Here is a 16,560-nt window from a genome sequence, read left to right as displayed (position 1 = left end):
TTCAGAAAATAAAATGTTAGGTGTATGCCAAATACATGCTAGGAGTTTTTAAAATCTGTCATCGAGCTATGTCTGTCCTGTCACACCCTATAGTGGCAGTTCTGGGTGCAACTGGTGCTGGAAAATCTAAATTGTCTTTGGATATTGCCAAACACTTTGATGGAGAAATTGTAAATGTGGACTCAATGCAGGTGTGGCTTAAATTTGGCTAAACAAATTGTGCATATTAGATGAAGATCAAGCCTCACCACATTAAAAATCATTTGTACCTTGATTTTTGTCCCTATGGGCCGAAGATCTGGATTCTGGATTAACCGAATGTGGTTTAACGGAGGTTTACTGTATTTGGAAACTGTAGGTTAACTGAACTACCCTACAGTACCTATATTTCTTTCATATTAAAGGGTTGTTGATATGAAATATTTTCTTTCTAGTTCTCATCTTTTACTTTCCTAAAAATAATCGCTTAATTTGGCATAAAAACTTCAAAAAATATGTCATTTGAAATATAAAAAAAACTTTTTATCTATAACTAAAAGGGGAATTTCTAATGCTATGGTGCTTAAGGATATAATATACATTACACCAGAATATAGTTTTTTGTCTATGTAGATCTACCAGGGACTGGACATAGTAACAAACAAAGTGACACCAGAAGAACAAGCCATCTGTCCTCACCACATGATTGGCTTCTTATCCCCGATGAAACAATTCACTATTACTGAGTTCCAGAAAATGACACTGAAAACTGTAAGCAAAAAGTTGAGCAGAAATCTGACCAATCACAAATTACAGGGTTTCAGCGGGTATGGAAAACCTGGAAAAGTTATGGAATTTAAATTTGTATTTTTAAGGCCTGGAAAAGTTTTGAAAAAAGCCAACTTTTGCAAAAAGTCCTTAATAAAGTGTGGAATTTGGCGCCTGCTTACCCTAAAAATACTAGATAGAGATAAGAATTTCAAATACATAACGTTTGTATTTTCCATCAAATGTTTAATGGATTTGGGTGAAATTTGCACAGATGGTAGATATAGTTATGTAGATGTGCATCCCACTTTGTTTGTGTTGATAACCCCAGTACTTACCCCGCTAGCCCCCTAAAATGTTTTTTTACCCCGCAAAGTTTGTCCGACTCGTTTTGCCATCAAATGTTTAATGGATTCGGATGAAACTTACACATATGGTAAAGATAGTTATGTAGAAGTGCTTCCCACTTTGTTTGTGTTGATAACCCCAGTATTTACCCTGTTAACCCCTTAAAATGGGTGAGGTTTTAAACAGTGTCGGAATGGGCTGAAATTTGGATAGCTTGAAGAAGAGGCCATTTATAGGTGTTGATTGTTGTGTTCAACCCTGTAGCCCCAACATTCACCCCACTAGCCCCCAAAGTGTAAAACGTATTTGTATGTTATTGGGCACCACAAACGAAAGATTTCTGTGGCCCAATAGTGTTACAAGGGCAACCAGTTGTGTGTTACTTGTGTTTGTGGGTTGCTTGTTGGACGTTTTTGTGGCATGGCAGTTAGGGGGTTGTTAACAGCCCTATGTAGTCAGAAGCATTAATGGTTGTTGCTCAAAACACCTCTAGTGGTCAAACCTTTAAACATTGGCGGATTGGGCTCAAATTTTGCAGTACTATTGATTGAATTATTGTGGTTTCATAGTATTATTATTTAAGCCCAGTGCTGATCACTGTGTTTTACCTTACAACACCCGACTTTCTCATGGTTATCTCTTGAAATGCATTATTTTTAACTTTGCATGTGTGGGGATCCATGAGTTTCTGCCTGCAGAAACAACTAAGGTTATAAAAGACGCTGGATAATGTGGGACCCAATATAAAATAAGCAGAGGAAATATATGAATGTTTTAAAATAGGTTATAGTGTATAGGCAATGACAAAATGTGCTAAGCCACCCTTCTAGTTTAACTATGAGAATTGGTCAATTTTTTTCGCATGGAAATTTGTTTTTGTTTTTCTTGAAAAGTTTTGGAAAAGTCATGGAATTTTAAAACGAAAATTATGCGGGAACCCTGAAATTATGTGTAGTTCTGACACAAGGATGGCTGGGTCTTTTACTGCTCTATACATACACTTTTTTACTAACCTTTCCATGTGACGTTTTTGTTGTTTATTTTGTGCAAATAACGTAGTTACCCTCTTATTATCTACGAAATTCTGAACTGTAGTACATCATTAGTTTCAAAAATTATTCTGTGTTTTACTAAAAGAAATCATATTCCAGTTATTCACAGGAAATAGTTTGGAGTTGGTTACAACAAGAATTGTTTGGATTTAAAGTAAATTTATTTCTAAATTATTGAACCTAGATTAAAGATATTCATGAAGGAGGAAAACTTCCAATACTTGTCGGTGGAACAACATATTATGTTGAAAGTATACTGTGGGATTATCTTGTCAACTGTCCAGAAGAAATTGATCAGCCAGACTCCATTTCTGAAGCTTACAGAGAGGTAAGAAAAAAACGCTTCAAGATGTAACAAATTCCCAAGAAAAGCACAGACGATCAGCATCAATTAAACCTTTTGTTTAAGAAACAGAAATATTAATTTCACCTATTTAGGCTTCGTCAATCTCAGCAGGGATAAAAGATTAGACTGACACTAATTGTTTGTCGCTCTTCTTGAATATATTTCTTGGATAATTTGATAAGTGAATACAGATATGTCGGTCACCACCCTGTTACACAGGTTGATTCCTAGTCAGCTATAACATGAAACTTACTTCTGATAAGGATATGAATATGAACAAAAAATATTTGTGGTTGTTTCAAGGAACTTGGGTTACTGTCCAACAGTGAGTTATATGAGAAATTGAAGGAAGCCGATCCAGTTGCTGCATCTGTCACTCATCCAAATAATCCAAGGAAAATTATAAGAGCATTAGAGGTTTGGTTTAACATTGTATAGCAACTTCCACACAAATGTTAAAAAAAATAGTTACAGTTCAGCTGCAAAAATTATCATGTTTCTTACTTATGATTCCAGGTTAGTAACAAAGCTCGAATATAGCTTAAACTTTTTCCAACAATTGTTTAAAACGTTACAGCATGCCAAGATTTATCTTGCAAATAAGTTAATTGTTTTCTTAACTTATTATCATAAACACATTTTTTGGGACTTTGTATGCTATAAAACAGAGATTGTAATTATCCAGAATATTTGTATTTCCATGGATGTTTATGTTTACAAATTGAGTGCATTATTTGTAAAGGTATTTCATAGGACTGGCAAAGCAATTACTGCACATTGGGAAGATCAACTCAACCAAAGTGGCAGTGGAGATTGGGGAGGACCTATAAGGTTTCCTAATGCCTGCATCCTGTATGTAGATTGTGAGCAACCGGGTAAATGTGTGATACATAACTACTCAAGTTACATGTATAAGTCCTACCTAGTACAAAATAGTTTAAAAGTTTGTGTTTAATTCATTTTCATTTTAATTTTTATCGTTGCTTTTGAACCAGTTAACAGGCAAAAAAGCGTGAATTATTCACCCTAATAAATTTTTAAAAAAATTTCACTTTAGGAAATATAACTAAATTTGAAAATCTAAAAGTTATGTATTTTTTTCTGTTAAGTCACCTAGGCAGCCTTGCAGTGACACACTAAAGTAAAGTTCAAATTATTATTTCAAATAAACCATGTAATTTGAAAACAATCGTTTGACTACACCACCAAAATTTGTTTGTGCAATTTAGTTCTGCAGGAACGAATTGACCGAAGAGTTGACAAAATGATCGAGCAGGGACTCATAAAAGAACTGCAGGATTTTCACACTGATTTCAATGCAGAAAGGTGTGTGTTTGACATTCACACTGCAACATACATTACTTGTGATTATTACATTTTCTTTGAACGTTTGAAAATAGATTGATTATTGTAACAAACACAGAAATTTTCAGATTAAAGGAAAAAGATGATGCCAATTATGAACATGGCATCTTCCAAAGTATTGGATTCAAAGGTAAGATAGTCCATTAATTTTGCCCACTTACATTTTTTTGTCTGTTCTACAAAACCACTGTACAAAGCTAATTTTTGCAATGGAATTTATAAATATGATGGTATCTCCTGCAACGTAATTACACAATTATTGCACCTATTAAAGTATTGGATTTAAAAGTTTGAAAGCTTTGGAATTCCACTTACTTGCATATTTTTGGCATATTAAACTATAATTAGATACCATAGATAATATTCCAGTTTATACATATTCTGTGTAATTAACTGAAATTGTCTGTTTTGCAAAACCACTGTAATTTTGTCAAAATGGGATAATGTATGTTTAGAATTTCACAATTATTTGACTGCACCTGTGGATCTGTCAGAAAAACAGAAGCAAAAGCTACTTACAGAGTCTATCGCTGACATGAAACTACACACCTGGCAATATGCCAGAAAGCAAATGAAAATTATAAGAAAAAGAGTGATTAACAGTAAGTTTTAACTACAAACTTTTTTTTGGTAAGACATGGCTTTTCAGCCAACAAACTGGAGTGCTGTTACTGTTAGATATCTACACTACCCAACACGGCCCATCTTTTGTCACCAGCTGCACTGATGAGACCTTACAGCTACAGGTCAATACAGTGTGCACTGTCTGGGGCTTACCTATCATTTGTTGGCTTGATACTGTCCTAAAGTTTTTTTTATTGTTTGTAACTTTTAGATTTCTTTGGCAAACAGTCATTGTATTCTGCTGCACAACTTTTTGTTCTGTCACAGAAAGTCTTCTTTCATCAATTCACTTTCTATTTTTTTGTAGGAAAGAATGCACTTCCTGTTTACAAACTTGATTCCACTGATCCAGCCAAATGGGACACTGAAGTTTGCCAACCAACCCTTAAACTCGTCCAGTTCCTGTACAAAGACCAATACAGCATTGCCCAGCGTTTAGTGCCATGCTCTATCAATGCATGTACATTTACTTTTTAAACTGTTAAAAATAAATACTGAAACTTGTCATATTTTAGGAGCATGGTGTTCTTAAACCAATACCAAAAGATGAAGAAGTTACTGGTGGTTTAACACTAAACTATTGTCTGGATTGTGACAAATATGTACAAGACAGACAGTGGGAAGGTGAATGCAGACATTTATTAAATGTGGAAAATGGATTGTGTTAAATTTTATTGAACAAGTACAAGGCACTGTTTCTGCATAAACATCCCAATGCTTCAGTATTTACTATTGGCATTTTTGAGATTCCTTTTGATGTTTTGCGCAGAAATATAAGCTGGTATATGTGTTTTTTTACAGTTTAAAACCCAGTTTTACCAGTAAATATGTAATTTAACTTGTTATTTCAACCTGTATTATTTATAGGTCATGTTAAAAGCAAACGACATAGAGGCATGATCAAGAAGAGAAAAAAGGCACTTACTACAACTACTAAAATCATCGCTAAGCACTGTAAAACTGTGGAGAAAACTAATCGAACTAAAAAGGATTCTGAACAAAATATACAAGTATCCAGTATTGGTGATGAAGATATACTTGGCAGCGTTTTTTGTAATTCCGAAGTCGCAGAAAGTGTATAATTTTTAGTTTCACTTTTTTGTTTGAAATCATAGGCAAACTTCTTTCGCCCAAAAGAAACACTTTTTCATACTTGCAATCCCTTTTATTCTACCACCAGGGAAGTACAAAGAGGCACAATCGAAACACACACATTGTCTCGATTAAAAAGCGTAGCAAACTTTTTCACATTGAGGTACAAAGCAGGGGTGCGGGAAAATGTTGACATAGTTGCTTGGCAACTGTTGACAAGCAAAACCACAGCTACAGTTGAGTAAGAAGAACCAAAAAATGTTGCATTCATTTCGGACTGGTAAGTGTACAAAACATTACCTGAAGCAAATCGATACAGTAGGGATGGGCCAAACCGAGCCAGAAGTCAAGTACTCGGTACTGCGCATTGCTGTTTTTGATGCTCGGTCCAGCAGTTGCATGAACTGACCTAAGTAATAAACTTGCACATTCATGCCCTGCTAACATGGTAAACTAGTGTTCAAATGGGTATTCAAGAACAAATGTGACTGTTGTTATTGATTTAGATACAATGCACCGGGCATTACTGTGAGATGCTCTGTGCTTGACCAAACAGAACATTTGCAGTTTTAACCCATCCCTAATACACAGAACAGTTTGAGACATATGATTTGCTTGATAATGCTAAAATTTAAAACTACACATTAATAGCAACTATAAACATTTTTGGGAAATCCTAAAATCCAAAAAAAAAGTCCAAAAAAGAAACCCTCATCTTTTTTGTCTCTAAAACAAAACGTTTTTACTTGAAAAAAATTACATCTTATTCCTTGAGTAAAAGCGAAGCCTGACATGTAGGCTGAAAGAAATGGAAATGAAACTTGAAAAGCGCTGAAATAAGCACCATAACATGGCAGCAGAAACATTATTCTTTCACTTCTCCCCAAGCCTCTTCAGCCTGTTCAAAGTATTTCGCTGCTAGTCTTCCTTTCATTGCAGCTGTTGCCGCCTCTGCTGCTTCATTATACAATTCCCCTGCAAAAGAACAAGTCTTGCAATACAAAGAGTAGCTAAGTTTACACTTGTTCATATTACTAGGATTAGCCCTTTCCCCTTAGACATTCATGCAAACCAGCAATCATAATACACCAGGCGCAATACTAAAAAGCTGGTACCCTATGCATATGGCAAGGCATTGCCGCCACATTTGCTTTCGACACATCAACTTTTGACAGGCTTGCCATGGAGCCTATGTAGCTCAGTTTGTACAGCACCAGGCCTAGAAAGGTTCCTGTCACAGGTTTAAACCATACTGAAACATCTAGGCCATGTCTTGGTATGTAGGAGCTCTTGGGAGGCCATCTTGATTTAACGCAATGCCTTCAACTGGCCTGGCAGACTTTTTTGGTTGATATGGTGTAATTTAGGCCTCAATCATATCCCTCATGTTACTGCTGTAAATTTGCATTTGCGAAAACGATTTGGAATCGTTTAGCACTACTTATCAGTTTCACTGTGTAACATTTTTAGTTGAACCACTGGTTTAAGTTGTTACATGCTTGAACATTGAAGGTAAAAAGTAATGCCTGAATTTTGTCATTGTAACCACAAACTGTCCACCTCCTCACAAAAATGAAGAATTGGTAAAAGCAAAGCCAACTAACAATTTAACAAAAACAAAACACAGATGAATCTGGTTAATTACATGACTAATTTGCCAGGTTTTTTTTACAAATAACATAAAATTTTGCAAATATGATCCCTAGACAATCAAGGGATTATGCATTTTACTGCATATTTCTGCATATGTTTTGGCACTTTAACTACATGGCACATACCAGCTTTATTTGGGTCTTTCTCCACTCCATTGCCGCCTTTCAGGTAGATATCAGCTTTGTGAGCCAGTATTTCATATAATGGTGCTAGTCTGCTTAACACAGAGTCGTATCCACCTTCAAGATCATCCTCATCACATGCAAGCTTGTCAAACCATTCAAGAGCTTTTCTAAAGTCTGCCGACCTTAAAAAAGAAAATGGTTTTAAATTCAATGTATAGAGATGGAACAGTTATCATGGTTCAAGGCAATGTTTTTTATAGGTGCTATTTTCCACAATTAAACCCTGCTTGCACATTTCAGTGGCTAAGAAAATCTATAAATTACCTTTTTTTTTTGGACGAACATGTACTTGTCTAATGTTGGGTTAATTGTACTGTAAAATCACATACATATGTCTAGGACAGTGGTGGGATTCCAATTTTTTGTCATCTGGTTCTATCACAAAAGTCATATTTTTCAGCCGGTTCTGTTACAAAAAGTCGATTGACAGTAACCAGTAATGCTAACCGGTTGGCTGATCTCAGAAAATTTCATGAGACGGTTCTACAGAACCGGTGCGAACCGGCTAAATCCCACCACTGGTCCAGGCACTCACAAAAGGAACTTTAATTACAAGACTGTTTCTTAACATTAAAAACTTGGGCATAGTATGTTTTTCTTACTTATGCTTGGGTAAACCAATTCCACTATGATAAGCTTTTGCTACAATGAAAATCGAGTTCTGATCACCGGCTTCTGCAGCTGATTCCATCATTTGGAAGCCTTTGATTGCATTTTCTTCAGATTTCTAAAACATCAATCAATTGCAATATATGTTTTGATTAATTGCAATATATGTTTGATTACTAGCAATACATGTTTTATTGCATGTTGAATCTTAAACTGGATCATTAGTTAAGAAACTATTCTTGATAATTGTATAAAAAAGCTTGGCAAAAATGGACATGTGATTACACAGGTACAGTGGTGCATATTTTCTGGTGGGCAGCTAGCACTTATTGCAATTTATTGAACATTTTTTATCAATGGTAAACAAGTATTTTACAATAACTGGCAAATTTAATAACTAAAACCTATACATTTTATTCATGTGTTTGATGAATGCTGGCTATTTAGTTATTTAGTGCCAAAAGTGCAAAAAAAGTAAAGAAACATTGTCAAAAGATATAGGAAGAGCTACTAACATCAAAATTTGCCACCTATCGAAATTTATGTAGATGTGTGGCTGACATGAGGTACAGTGTTAGAAGACTTTTCCAAGAAACAACATTTCATTAATACAAACATACAAAAAGAACATTTTAGCAACCTCTAAGTTGATTTGAGCAAGCAGATCATGTGGCATTCCCATATAGAGCTTTGCCATGCATAAGATTGCTTCCAAAGAGCCACATTCAGCAGCTGTTTCTAAATGGAACAATGCAGAGTCTTCATGATAAGGAACTCTGCCGATGTCATAATAGGCTGCCATGTCATAATGGATCTGGAATACAAGCATTGTACATATTATTGTATGCATTGTGGTGACTTCCTAATCAAAATTTGTGATTTAAATTCAAAAGCTTTAAGTTGTTTCAAGTTATGGATTGAAAACATATTTTTTCCAAGTTGCCTGCACATTATTAAAGCTACGCATAAGTGGTGTGTGACCACAGCGTGCACACCTAATGTTACTCACAGTGGTCCTCATAGTGTGCTCCCAGAGCTTGTGTGTATGTTCAGACACACGAAAACCTTTGATGCGCATAAACTAGTGTATAGCCAGTGTGCAAATCTAATGTTGCACACAGTGGTCCTCAGTGTACTCAGGGAGCTTGCGTGTATGACTAGACAAATGAAAATCTATGTTGTGCAAACAAGATCCTTAGTGAACTTAAATAAGCTTGTGTGTATGTTCAAACACGTGAGAATCTATGCTGTGTGTAACCTGGTGTATGGTCACAGCATGCACATTCATATGTTGCTAATGTTGGCCCTTAGTGTGCTCAAGGAACTTGTGTGTTTGTCCAAATATATGAAAATCTATGCTGTACATATGTAGGGCCACAGCATGCACATCTAGTGTTGCTTACAAAAATCCTTGTATGTACCCAGACACATTAAAAACCAGAGAGAACACTGTTTGGTGTATGCAAAAAATTATAAATCACCTTTCCTAAGATTGACTTTCCCACAACTATTTTTTCGGCTTGTTTGATTTTTGATATTTCTGCAACAGCACACGATGATCTTCTCATCATGTTGCAATTGTGTGGGATTGCAAGCATTCCACCGACTCCAGGTGGTGAACCAATCATTACTGGTTTGCCAGACGGAAGATTTCCATTCATTTCTTCAATAATGTCACAAAACTCCTGAAAATTTAAATAAAAGTTTAGATTTGTGCAAGACACGTTTTTGTAAAAACTATCAGTTTTTAGTCTCATAAAATTATAGTAAAACAAAAACAACTGACATTGAATTTTGCATATTTGGCAGCATGTTATAGAAAATAAGTAGTCATATTTGAAATAAATCAACGGTAAAATTTGACAAATAAAATTTTACATTAACATTAAAGATTTCGTAAAAAAACTTTTTAACAGAGCTGGCTGTTATCATAATTTATTGAAATAGTTAAAAGTTTTACCTTAAACTTGGGATGGGCTCTCACAATATTTAGATATACATAACCTATGTAGTCACTACTATTTGCACAAAGCATCCAGGAAAAGGTTTAAAACAAGTCTAGTTGTGTCCACCCACTGCATGATCAGAAAGTTCACTAATAGTTCTCTGTCGACGGACTGATCCATATCCACTAGAGGAGCCATCATAGTCATCTTCGGAGCTCAGTTTTCGTGACAACATGCGTCGAATGCTACTGCTGTTACTCGTACTGTCTAATCCACTTTCCTCATCTTCTTCTTGCAAGATGTACAAGTCATCATTTCCTAAAAGTAATGTATTTGATTTTAGCATAAGCGATACGTCGAGTCAAGCCAGAACCTGAGTACTTGGTTAAGCAGTTGCACCAAATTACCAGAGCATTAAATTTGCATATTCATGTCCATTTAAAACTAGTGTTTGAAAAGGTATCCAAGAACAAAAACGACTGTTTTATAAAATGTGTTAGATAGTAAAAATCACTCACTACTGGGGCCTGTACAGCTTAATTCACTGCTGGTGACAGACCCTAGAAAGATACAAAACTGGCGTAGAATTGGGAATGTTTGAGCATGCTAGGCCGAGCACCGAGCATTAATGTGAAATGCTCAGTATTTAACCAAACAGAACATTGACAGTTTTGGCCCATCCCTAATGCTCGTTTTGCATGTTTGCACATTTAGCTTTACCACTATTTGTGCCGTCTACTTTTTGTGCATATTCATTAAATGTTCCCCAGTTATTTTCAACTGATTGACTGTTTAGTGTAATTGTGTAGCTATTAAATTTTTTAGAATGGCGAAAAGACTGAAAAGTTTAAAAAGCCGTGGACCAACCCAATGGACGGTGTGTTTTATACAGCTTAAAACTGGTACTTTTGAGCAATATTGAATTCAAACCTACCTTCACTAGATCTTGGGGGCAAATAACTGGAGCTCTCCAGTATACTGAATAGGTCAGATGAGTTCTTGATCATTGGTGAAAGAGGTTCCTCATAGCCCGTTGGAAGTGTCCCTCGTCTCTGCATAAACATTTTGCATCAAAACAAACTGTATTATGATTTTCACTTTATCGATGAAAGAGAAGTACTACTAAGCTTTCTATTTAAAATATCGCCCAGAGAACGAGAATACATGCAGGTATGATCGTTGCTAAACATACACTGGTACTGACTGTAATGAAATACATACGACTAAACTAGCATTTTTTTTCCTAAAACAATTTTTGAATAAATCGAGTTCATAAAAAAACTTTAGTCATTTAACCTTTTAAGACATATATATATTTCGCCTTTACAGTATTATCAGTATCTTATTCGAATAGAATCTTTGAAATGTAATGCTTTATAGCGTTTTTTTTTTGTCAAAAACGTCAATATCAACAAAATGATGCATTGTTCAAACAGGCATTAAACATTTTTAACAATTTTTATAATATTAGATATATTTCAATTACAGTTTTTACCGCCATAGATGAAGTTTTCTTAGAGTTTGTCATTTCGTGATGAGACAAGTCAAATGAGGAAAGGTTGAGGCTTTCACAAATCCGATTGCAAGTGTGTGAAAAGAAGAATAAACCCATGCCCTTTGTTCCAAGGTTCCCATCGCCATATTCCGTGCCCCTGAATGCAAACAGTGATGATCTGCATTAGCGCTGACCTCAGCTAATTTAATCCAATGTAGGTCAACAAGGTGGTGGGCTTTATGTGGTAAAAAGTAAACAGGAGGGTAGATAAGCAACTAACTCAAGTGCTAAGAATAATATTTACTTTAGGGTATAAATGACTTGATGCCTCAAGCCATCAGACTTGATGCCTGCTTTTTTATCACTGTTCTGTGCACACAAATACTTGTTGCTACAGAGTGCAAGTTTTAGGCCTGTGTGATAAAATGTTTAAACTTAACTTTCATCCATTTATTTACCAAAAGCGGCCATACCATAACAATCACATTATGGTTATTTTTTTTCATGCAAAGTTGGCCATTAATAAAAAACATAAATTTAGTTTATAAGTTTATTGATGAAAATAATGGCCAAAATAGATGTAAAAAGATGAGCAATGTATATCTTTGGTGATGGCATAAGCATTTTTCGAAACGTTTGAAACATAAAGCATGTCGCTTTTTAAGTCTATTTTGCCATTATTTTAATCACTAAACTTATGAACAAATCTGTACATAGTGTTCCATAGTTTATAAGTGTTTTGCAAGCTAAAAAGTCTGGAAACCACTGCCTAAAGCAATATCTTTTGCTGTAGGTTCAGTTGGTGATGTTATCCTTAAGTGCAAAACCCATCCATCAAACCAGTTGTTTTTGTCACTTCATTGCCAGGGGGCAAAACACATCTTTGTCACTGGGCCTGCTGCAAACTTAGTGCAACATATATATATTATACAGTGCATGTGTGGCAAAGTCTCACTTGTATGTGTGAATTTGTGGGTCAGTCCATAGATCGCCGACACCCTGAATGTCCACCACGATTAGTCTGTGCTGTGAGCATTCGAATGTGAAGTGACTGAAGGCCTAAACACAAAATGCAAACATGCTGTGTAAACAAAAATCATGCTTACAGCAGCCATTAACATTTCAAATTTCATACTACTTTGCTGTTTGACATTGTTAGTTGTGTGCTTGACGTTTTTTCACTTACATTATTGGCTCACTTTGTTTAAGTACTAGTTATAATTTAGATTTATTTACCACAACCATCTCATTTTTTAATGGCGACAGTTTTTACCTTACATACAACAATTGATATTTAGAGGCTAAGTTTTATATTTTTGAACAATCAAACAGTTTTTCTGACCTGTGGTGTTGCCCTAGCATCATCGTCATGTACAAAGCCGGAATTTGAATTGTACTTCACATAATCTCCTTCAATGTAATTTTCCAAATGGAAGAGAGGCTTGCCAGGTCGATCGGACATTTCAATGACCGACATTTGCATAATATCAACCTGCACATAAAAAAGATGGATAAAACATTTAGATATTTTTCTAGCACTGATATTATAGCTGTTTCGTCAACAATCTTTGATTTGTGTTGTACTTTTAAAAATTTACAGTCAAAAACAGAGTTGGGGTAAACACACATATTTGTAGCTATTTTGACATATTAATACGTTTATATTTACCATTTTTTATGTTTATACTTTTATTTTTTCCATAATGTCACAGATGGATGCATAGAATGTATTTATTTTATAACCTAAGATCACTATACAGGTAAAACTGCCTCATATCACTGAAAATGGAATGAGCACTTGCCAAACGTTTGAATAACAAAGCATTTTCATTTTTATGTCTATTTGGGATGTTACATCCGTCATAAAACCTAAAATGCTTGTGGTTACTGGATATTACCTTTTTGGGTGGATGATGCTTATTATATTCCTCTCCCCATAGTTTTGCGTCCATTTGTAACCTTACATCTTCGAACAGCGTCTTTCGAGTGATGGATTCTTCATCCATGTATCGTTTCGCAACACAAGTTGTGGCAGTTGACCAATCCTGGGAATGACTGAAGTTTGACAACTTTTTCCTGAAAACAGAAAAAAACTTGTTTGAAGTGCATATCACACTATATTGCATTACGCATTACAGTATTAAAGTATTTCTACATTTAATGCTGTATTTTTAGACAGTTAGGTCTTTCCACTAAGCAGAAGATAAATAGTTTGCAGTGTAACAACCAAACAAATTGTAAGAATTTTATACTTATTCTTTCAAATGTGACAGTATTTATAATTTTAATATATACTGTAGTTTTTATTGCTATTAGATCTTTCCATAAATTTCGTAAGACATTACATTTTTCATTGGTGTAAGATTGGAAGTATTTATTTGTTACAATTTTGAAATAGGCTGGAAATGCACAGTATTCAAAACAAATGGAAAGCTTATGTGGCAGGTAACTTTAGGTGACAGTTTAGGTAAACTAACTTAGGTAAATTTACTTACGCTCTAAAGCATTCCCTCATGGCTCCCTTGTTAAATGGCTGCAAAACAAAAAAAGGGCAATGAGAGGACATGGATTGCGACAGCCTAATTTTGTTTCAATCTATTTTTAACCCAAGCCTATTTTCACGTATAAAGTGTTCCTATTCTTGTTTTACCTCCTCTTCCACTTTAATTTGAATGGTGTCCTCAGTCCATACAGCTTTTCTTGGGCTGTAGCGATATCTACGAGCGTGTTCCGTTGGTTTTGAATTGATCTCTTGCCAGGAATCCTGTTTGGTTGCACGGATGTGTGTCGCTGACAGCTTCCACATTCTCTTATGTCGCTGTTTCTCGTCTTTAATTTTACGCACCTAGAACCATATTACCATGTTTATGCAGCTGTTATTATGAGTTACACACAAATCATGATTCAGGATAAACACTACTCCAGTTTGCCAGGCTTTTCTTTTCAATAATCCCTCTTAACTAACGATAAATTGTTGATTCATTGTGGAAAAAAATATGTTGCATTAACCAAAATTTCTTGATTGAAAGTTCCAATTATTGCAAGCATTAGCCCAATACCGTCAGCCAAAAACAAAAGCAAAAAAAAAGAAGAAGTAACATTCAGAAAATCAAATGCACGCATATTTGAGGAAATCTGTCATTGGATTTCAAACAAGCTGAAAAATTAGTTGTCATAACAAATAAAAAGAGAGCAAACACACAAAAAATACCGGAACAGAAAGATTGTAAGATTGAGGTCTGTTCTGTTAAAATAAAGCGGAAATCATGGAAAAAGCTACATCAACTAAAAGTATGAAGAAATATGCTGTTGAGTAATTTAAAATTAGGCAAAGTAAGCCATGCAAACTAAAAGTATAAAGCAATATGATTTGAATTTCTATGCATGTTTGACACCTGGTTAAGTTCGTTAAGAAGGTTTTCTTTTTCCTGGTCTTCCTACAATGCAAAAGTTAAAGATAACACCTAAAATGCACCCATACATTGCAGTGTGCATTTCAATGTTAAATGTTGTCCATAAAGTCAGATTCAAGCTTTTCAACACCTTGCAACAATGATGACAACAGTAATGGCTAAATTGTCTGCAAAGAATGTATTTCCGAAAAACCCTGGCAATTTTGCTTTTGATAAAGTTAAGTCCAGTGATCCTAAGCATATTTTATGTCTAAAAGATCTCCTAGTACTTCAGTAACCACTTTAGGTATCACAAAAATAACCAAAGTATTTATACTTATGTTACCTGATTGGTCATAGACTGGAAAACCAAATGTCTTAAATTGTTTTCCAATTTTTCACTATTCTCTGTTTTCACTTCATCAGAGTCAGTTTTGCTGTTAACAACACAAATCGTTTAACCCCAAACTGTACAAAAGGCATTGCCACACTGAGTAATTTACGTCAACCCAAACATAAGTGGCCTGTGAAGCACTGGACATTCAAAGAGAAAACGTACCCGTATGACATACTAAACCAGACAAGTGCTTCTATGTAGGTATGAGGATCGTATCGATATAAGTATGTGTATAAATTTATGTCAACAGAAAAACATATACAATACTGCTACAGCTATCAGAAATTGCCATTAAAAATTAGATGAGAAAAAAGTTCATGTTTGTTATCAGATTTAACTCAAGGTAATCAAGGTACTAAAGTGCATTACAAGTTGTGGACAAATGTTACAAGAGTACACGTTTTCACACTTGGTATTTCTCAGGTCTTATATAAGTCAGTGATAAGTTTATATGAGTTCATGATAACCATAAGGCAAAGAAATATATTTTTAAAGTTGTTTTGAATTTTCTATGTTTAATTTATTACATGTTTGCTAGTAGGGCAAAAATAGGTGAACGCCTAAAGCTGGTTAAAAGCACAGCTATTGCCTGTATTTGTCTAACCCAGTTTTAAAAGATAAAGTTGGTCAAAAAAACCGGTCAACCCCAGGAGAGATTGCACAGTGGGCTATTACTTTTGCCTGGCTTAAAAGTCTCATGAATAATTGAGGGTTGTTATCGCACCCACTTACTCTTTTTCGTCTCCCGATGAACTTGCAGAAGCATCAGCGTCATTATCAAAATCAAAGAGAGACATGGACCCAGCGTCCATACAAAAATCATCATCCGAATCCGATAGTGAATCACTCATTTAAATTCTGCCAAAACACAGTAAATTTACCTTAAATATACAACAAAAATAATGCGACAATAAACATAAAATCTATTAATTTGGTTAACAAACACTTTCAAGTTATGTAACAAGTTCAAAATACTACACACAAAAGTAACATGAAAATTAGTTGTCATAACAAATAAAAAGAGAGCAAACACACAAAAAATACCGGAACAGAAAGATGGTAAGATTGAGGTCTGTTCAGTTAAAATAAAGCGGAAATCATGGAAGTAACATGAACTTTATTCACATGCGTTCAGCCTAAATTGTTTAGCAAATGCTCTTTATATGTAACTGTTATGTCTAAGGATAAAGCATGTCACTTTTTACATCTATTTCCGCTATACATTAATCATGACTTACAAAACTTTGTTCTATATGTTACCTTCTTAAAAGAACTGGCTTGAAAGTCCAACTAGAAACGTAACAGATCT

The 16,560-nt window shown here is 34.9% G+C and overlaps 2 protein-coding genes across 9 annotated transcripts; one reads left to right on the top strand and one right to left on the bottom strand.

Moving 5' to 3' along the window:
- Nucleotides 1-35: 35 nt before the first annotated feature.
- Nucleotides 36-5,634, top strand: LOC145227736 (tRNA dimethylallyltransferase-like). Of its 3 annotated transcripts, none has more exons than XM_080092645.1 (11): nt 36-191; nt 613-750; nt 2,332-2,475; nt 2,797-2,910; nt 3,236-3,368; nt 3,723-3,819; nt 3,927-3,988; nt 4,314-4,460; nt 4,790-4,938; nt 4,998-5,106; nt 5,350-5,634. In XM_080092645.1, exons 1-11 carry the CDS (start codon nt 36-38, stop codon nt 5,562-5,564), a joined length of 1,464 nt encoding a protein of 487 aa, XP_079948771.1. In that variant the 3' UTR covers nt 5,565-5,634. The 3 variants fall into 3 exon arrangements, with proteins under 3 accessions (XP_079948771.1, XP_079948772.1, XP_079948773.1); XM_080092646.1 differs by lacking the exon at nt 5,350-5,634 and adding an exon at nt 4,537-4,604 and having other exon boundaries at nt 4,998-5,065; XM_080092647.1 differs by lacking the exon at nt 5,350-5,634 and adding an exon at nt 4,537-4,604 and having other exon boundaries at nt 4,790-4,942; nt 4,998-5,060.
- Nucleotides 5,626-16,129, bottom strand: LOC145227733 (eukaryotic elongation factor 2 kinase-like). Of its 6 annotated transcripts, XM_080092635.1 has the most exons (18): nt 15,984-16,129; nt 15,201-15,291; nt 14,858-14,899; nt 14,674-14,706; nt 14,113-14,307; nt 13,958-13,995; nt 13,361-13,538; nt 12,805-12,954; nt 12,418-12,521; nt 11,463-11,619; nt 10,902-11,019; nt 10,098-10,285; nt 9,503-9,706; nt 8,662-8,835; nt 8,015-8,139; nt 7,353-7,534; nt 6,419-6,549; nt 5,626-5,983 (listed from the first exon to the last, which is right to left on the bottom strand). In XM_080092635.1, exons 1-17 carry the CDS (start codon nt 16,100-16,102, stop codon nt 6,440-6,442), a joined length of 2,208 nt encoding a protein of 735 aa, XP_079948761.1. In that variant the 5' UTR covers nt 16,103-16,129; the 3' UTR covers nt 5,626-5,983; nt 6,419-6,439. The 6 variants fall into 6 exon arrangements, with proteins under 6 accessions (XP_079948761.1, XP_079948760.1, XP_079948762.1 ...); XM_080092634.1 differs by having other exon boundaries at nt 5,626-6,549; XM_080092636.1 differs by lacking the exon at nt 14,674-14,706 and having other exon boundaries at nt 5,626-6,549.
- Nucleotides 16,130-16,560: the final 431 nt, after the last annotated feature.

This window comes from Phallusia mammillata, chromosome 5, assembly GCF_965637545.1.
Source record: "Phallusia mammillata chromosome 5, kaPhaMamm4.hap1.1, whole genome shotgun sequence".
In the NCBI taxonomy this organism is placed as follows: Eukaryota; Metazoa; Chordata; class Ascidiacea; order Phlebobranchia; family Ascidiidae; genus Phallusia; species Phallusia mammillata.
The sequence above is the reverse complement of the archived record's forward strand: the minus strand, read 5'-3'. Positions and strand labels throughout refer to the sequence as shown.

Excerpts from the sequence above, each read along its gene's own strand:
- LOC145227736 (XM_080092645.1), top strand. The coding sequence starts at position 36 with ATGCTAGGAGTTTTTAAAATCTGTCATCGAGCTATGTCTGTCCTGTCA. Across the intron at positions 3,820-3,926 it reads ACTGATTTCAATGCAGAAAG|ATTAAAGGAAAAAGATGATG; the intron begins GTGTGTGTTTGA and ends AGAAATTTTCAG. Across the intron at positions 3,989-4,313 it reads CCAAAGTATTGGATTCAAAG|AATTTCACAATTATTTGACT; the intron begins GTAAGATAGTCC and ends ATGTATGTTTAG.
- LOC145227733 (XM_080092634.1), bottom strand. The coding sequence starts at position 16,102 with ATGAGTGATTCACTATCGGATTCGGATGATGATTTTTGTATGGACGCT. Across the intron at positions 11,020-11,462 it reads AGAAAACTTCATCTATGGCG|AGACGAGGGACACTTCCAAC; the intron begins GTAAAAACTGTA and ends ATGTTTATGCAG. Across the intron at positions 10,286-10,901 it reads GCCCCCAAGATCTAGTGAAG|GAAATGATGACTTGTACATC; the intron begins GTAGGTTTGAAT and ends CATTACTTTTAG.